Source organism: Zingiber officinale, chromosome 5B (genome assembly GCF_018446385.1).
Source record: "Zingiber officinale cultivar Zhangliang chromosome 5B, Zo_v1.1, whole genome shotgun sequence".
NCBI lineage: Eukaryota > Viridiplantae > Streptophyta > Magnoliopsida > Zingiberales > Zingiberaceae > Zingiber > Zingiber officinale.
In genome coordinates this window covers 79,129,641-79,135,449 of record NC_055995.1, presented here as the reverse complement: position 1 = coordinate 79,135,449, position 5,809 = coordinate 79,129,641, and the positions used below count along the sequence as shown (strand labels likewise).

The 5,809-nt window shown below is 39.7% G+C and overlaps 1 protein-coding gene across 1 annotated transcript; it reads right to left on the bottom strand.

Annotated features, from left to right (window-relative positions):
• Positions 1-614: 614 nt before the first annotated feature.
• LOC121987523 (auxin-responsive protein SAUR64-like) lies at positions 615-1,182 on the bottom strand. Its single transcript, XM_042541288.1, has one exon. It carries the CDS (start codon positions 1,120-1,122, stop codon positions 703-705), a length of 420 nt encoding a protein of 139 aa, XP_042397222.1. The 5' UTR covers positions 1,123-1,182; the 3' UTR covers positions 615-702.
• Between the last annotated feature and the right edge of the window lie 4,627 nt (positions 1,183-5,809).

Here is a 5,809-nt window from a genome sequence, read left to right as displayed (position 1 = left end):
TCAAATATCCTATGAAAAGACAAGTTAAAAAATGTCCTTGGCACCTTTCCTTAAGCAAGCATGCTTATCTATGATGTGATAGGCTAGAAGCTTCCAAAGTACCATTTGCCTGCAAAAAATGCTCTTTTGTCAGTGGTGCAAACCCTCAAAAGGATGCAATGAGATACCTAGGTGGGCCCAGTTGTACGCCGAGCGGTGACTGCTCGGCCAAGGTACCCCCGCTCGATTGTGTCCCTTGGATCTGCTGGCTCATCCCCTTGTTTCTCAACTGTCATGGGTTATATTCGTCCAACCAGCCATGTCTTTCGGTCGCGAGACATGCTCATTGCAAGTTGTCGTTTACTTCTTAACACCATTGTCGACATTGGGCAAGCCGCTCGACATCCCCCTGGATCGGACTTCCCATTCGTCCGACCCAGTCGGTTGGCCGATCGGGGCCCTTGACTATCTTTGACCTTGACCTCTACGTCAATCAGTCTTCCTTGCTTTGATTACCTTTAGTGGGATCCTTCTTCATCACCACAGCATACGACTTTAACTATGGTTAAATGGTTATTAGCTAACAATCAATGAAACCATATACAAAATAATGATAATTGTAAGCTTGACCAAAGTTTGATAAAAAAAAAACAACTAAAACATACTTAAACTAAGTGTATTAACATATTTAGCTTCGGAAAAAAATAATAGAAGATCCGGTATCTATGTCAATGCTACTGAATGATAATGCTGATCTTTTCCAAGATGATTCAACAAAGAAGCTGAGCATCGGTTGGCATCAATGGAAGCAAGCAAGGCCTTCTCCACATCTCCGGGCGCATGCCTATGGAGGAAGGAGAGGATGAACTCAATGAAAACTCCAGTACATGCCAATTTTATCGGGCCATCGCCGGGCAGTCCAAACTCTTCTTCGGAGAACTTGAGCAGCTCTTGGACAATCTTTCTCTTCAAGAATGCCAGAGGCAGCATGAACCTCGTGTCATCCACAGTGTACACCACAAAATGGCCCTTTTCAGCAACCACTGCAGTGCCATGACAGGAATTGGAACTGCTGTTGGCTCTCATCAAGGCCATGGGGAGCCTCTTCTTGGCCTTCTCAACAAGTCTCTTGGGACTCAACATGCCTAATTGATTGAACAGGGGGCAATTGCCTTCTCTACAAAACTCACTAAACGTTGCTGAAGCTCTGAATGCGTTTGGAATCATTAGAGGTTTCCACAACTTATAAGGAAGATGGAGAAGCTAATGATAGAGAGATGCCACTTTCAATAGGGAGCAAAGCCATGTTCTTGCAGGTGGGCGATTCGAGTGATCTCAAGGCATGTAGGCTCCACTGCATTCAAAGGAAGAAGAGGAAGATAATGATAGACATATGCCACTTTCAAGAGGGAGCAAAGTCATGTTCTTGCAGGTGGGTGATTCAAGTCATGATCTGAAGAACATGTAGGCTCCCTGGTAATCGTATCACTCTTCCGCGTACGCCATCGATACAAGGACAATCAAGCCCCACAATGTGCAAAGCAATTAGAGCTCAAGTGCTATCATAAACAAGAACTAAATGGTCCAGAAATTTTATCATAAATGATAGTGTCCTTGATTAAATAAGAACAATAAGTACCTCGAGAACTGAATAATGAACTATTATTGGTCATCAAAAGTGATAGATCAACTACTCAAGAAATGAAAGAAATCTTTTCAATGAAAATCATGATCAATCACCAAACAAATTAAGGATGAAAATGTAGTGTCATGGAAGAGGAGAAGGTTGACAATGACAGAGAAAAGAAACTTTTAGTAGGAAGCAAAGCCATGTTCCATAACAGGTGATCTGTAGGATAGCTTGTAGGCCCATTGCATGCATTGTGTTAATCAGAGTTTCGATATAAACATTGATATTTAAATGTCAAACATGGCATGTTACAAAATCTAAATGCTCAACCAAATACAAACAATGACATATGGCCATTGGCCCCATAAATTTCTTGTCTCGAAAGATACATCTATATATGGCTCGAGTTGCCTCTTCTACAATATAAGTAGATCATTCATTTGCTCATTCCAATTGCACATCCCAAGTTTCAACATTTTCCCCTTTCTTCAATTCTAGTTTGAATCTTAACCATGTTGAGTCCCAAGAGACTAGTTGAGAAGGCGAAGAAGGGACTTCCCTTGACGAGAGCCAATAGCCGGTCTAGATCCTCGGATGGAAATGGTGCGGGTGCCAAGGAAGGCCACTTTGTGGTCTATACTGTGGAAGGCACAAGGTTTGCGGTGCCATTAGTATTCCTTAGAAGCTGTGTTTTTGAAGAACTCCTCAGTGTTTCCGCTGAGGAGTTTGGATTACCAGGCGAGGGGCCAATCACCTTGGTATGCAGTGGATTTTTCATGGAGTACATCCTCTCAATGCTTAAAAGAAGCATGTCAAGAGATGTGGAGAAGTCACTGCTTGCCTTCATCAATGCAAACTGGAGTTGCAATTCCTCATTAGTTGATCCTCCATCTCACCAACAAGGAATAGTAGTATGACACTGATAACGGTTCTGCAACTAGGAGTGTGTATTATTTTGTATAAAGATTTAGACACTACGGTAGCAGCTGTAGTTTACTGAATGAATGTCATGCCCCACGACCAGGGACGATCAACGCCTGATATCGGCATTGCTTCCAATCCAAAATTTAAAAATAATCAACCTCGATAGTATAGTAATTGCCACATAAAGTCAATTTTTACATTTCCAACATAAAAAGTATATCGTTTTCATTGTTCGACGAATTAAATTACATTCCCCTAACTAAATTAAGAAACTCATAGTTGCAATAGAATTCTAGTCCTCCTGTCCGTAATTGGAGTCAGTTCACCATCCCCATAACTCAACTTACTCTCAATCCTCGATCTCATTCTCAGTACTACTTTTGTCTCTAACTGAGATGAGTGATGTGAAATCACAATGCAGGCAGAAGATAAAACACAAATAATGAAATTCTTGTGAAACAGTAATAAAAAATAAAAAAAATAATTTAGATATTGATTTTCACGTGGACACTTAAATTGAATCATGTTCCTCATAACTTAACTAATATCAGCCCTCAAAAATTATCCCTTCTGGAGGAGAGGTCGAAGATCAGAAATATTATAGAAGTCAAAGATATTCACAATATGTATTTCTATCATGTAGTTTATGATTAGTTTAGTACCCAAAATTACAAAAATAACAGTAATCAGTAATTAGCAATGCTCAGAAGTGAAACAAATTAATTTTCAAAGAATTAAAACTATTGCTTTTGAAAAATCCAGAATTTGCATAATAAGTTCACTTACTCGTTCCTTAGAAGTTGCTACGACGGTGACCTCTTCTTCCTTGCCCAATACGAATCTGTCAGGGTTCTATCTTCTATTACGATCAAACCTTCCCTCCAATAGGTGTGACGTTATTTATAGTGTTGAGGGTGAAGATTTGATCTCTCACTAACTCCACTACTTCCACTTTCCATTATCCCACTAACTCTATCCCTTCCACTACTTCCATTATCCAAGTGTTTCGAATCCCACTAACTCCATCCTTTCCACTCCTTCCATTATTCAACCGGTCTTCACATTCCTCTCTTCTTATGTGACGTTTTGTCCTCGAAACTTGGCTTTCCCTAGACCTCAAAAAGATGTGGGTATAGTACACACATTTCCTCTCTCATTCCCAAGTAGTCTCCCTGGTAGTATCGTTGGACCATTGGACTTTAATATACGGAATAGTCCTTTATCTTAACACCTGATCCTTTGAATCCGCGGTTCGAATCAAGATCTCTTCCTACTTCAGGTTTTCCCTTAAGTTTCCTTGAGTCACCAACGGTTCCGCTTTTAGGCTATGACTCGGGTCCTCCACATATCTTCTTAATTGAGACATATAGAAGACATTGTAGATTCTCGATAATGTCGGAGGTAAGGCAAATTTATATGCTAGGGTACCGACCCTTCCTAAGATTTCAAATGATCCTACATATCTAGGACTTAGCTTTCATGATTTACCGAATCTCGCCACACCTTTCATTGGTGATACCTTTATATGTACTTTATCACCAATATCAAATTCTAAGGGCCTTCGTTTTTCATATGCCCAACTTTTTTGATGATCTTAGGCCATCTTTAGTCGCTCTCGACACCTTACCCACCATGACTTGTATAAGCTAGGGCTCCATAAGAGTTTTCTCTCCTATTTCATCCCAATATAAGGGTGATCGACATTTTCGTCCATACAATGCCTCATACGGGGGTCATCCTAATATTGTTGTGGTAGCTATTATTATAAGTAAACTCGATTAAAGGTAGATGGTCAACCCAATTGAACTAAAATCTAGGGTGCATGATCATAACATATCTTCGAGTGTTTAGATGGTTCTTTGCGTTTGCCCATTCGTTTGTGGATGGTGAACTGTGCTAAGAGTAACTTTGGAGTTCATTGCTTGTTGGAAGTTTTTCTAAAATCTGGATACGAATCTTGGATCTTTGTCAGACAAGATACTCACTAGCACTCCATGAAATCGCATTATGTTATCCATATAAAGATTTGCTAGCTTATTGAGATTAAATTTATGCATACTGGTGTGAACTAAACGAACTTGGTAAGTTTATCCATAATTACCCATATAACATCATGACTCTGGTGCAATCTCAGTAACTTACCACAAAGTCCATTGAAATGTATTCCCATTTTCATTCTGGAATTTCTAATGGTTGTAAGAGTCCTCCAGGTCATTGGTGTTTGACCTTCACTTGTTGACACACCAAACACTAAGCTATGAAGTCTGCTACGTCTCGCTTCATTCCACTCCACCAAAAGCTTTTCTTCAAGTCTCTATACATTTTTGTGCTTCCGGGGTGAATTGAAAATTTAGATTTATGTGCCTCAAATAGTACTTCCTTTCAAAGATTGTCAACATCTGGTACACATAGTCATTCCCTCATCCCATCGTGTTATTACCATCTACTTGAAATTCTGAAGCTTTTCCATCTTGTACTTGGGCTTTGAGTTTAATCAAATTAGGATCTTGGTTCTGGCTCATTTTGATTCTTTTGTGTATGCATGATTCGGCTGACACTGAAGCAAGAATCATCTTTCCCAAGTTGTTCCAGCTCAAGGTATCTGCCACTTTGTTGGCTTTTCCTAGATGTTAATTGATAGTGAGATCGTAATCCCTGAGAAGTTCAATCCACTGTCTCTGCCTCATGTTTAGTTTGTTTTGAGGCTCTGGTGGTTAGTAAAGATCTCACATTTAACCCAGTATAAGTAGTGTCACTAAATTTTTAAAGCGAAGACTACTATTGCTAACTTGAGGTCATGGGTAGGGTAATTTTGCTCGTATGACTTTAACTGTCTTGATGCATACACAATCACTCTGCCCTCTTGCATAAGCACGCACCCCAGGCCTCCTTTTGAAGCATCACTATAGATAATAAAACTCTTGCCTTCGGTGGATAGAACCAATATTGGTGTCGACGCTAGTTTTCCTTTTAAGGTTTCAAAGCTCCTATCACATCTCTCATCCCAATTGAACTTGGAATTTTTCTAGGTGAGTTTGGTCAAAGGTATGGTTATTGAGGAAAATTCTGTTGGTGTAATTTGAACTAATGGTCTAACTCAGATTTTGATGAATGACAAGTGAGTTAAGTTAGATATTTTTGTGATCTAATATATCTACCGAGCATGCAGAGATTAATAGGTCTAGAGGACCTGACATCAGGATGAAACACAACTAAGTCTGAGGACCCGATAGTTGGTATGAAGCTTAGATAGGTCAAAGGGTCAACTTGATATCT

Excerpts from the sequence above, each read along its gene's own strand:
- LOC121987523 (XM_042541288.1), bottom strand. The coding sequence starts at position 1,122 with ATGTTGAGTCCCAAGAGACTTGTTGAGAAGGCCAAGAAGAGGCTCCCC.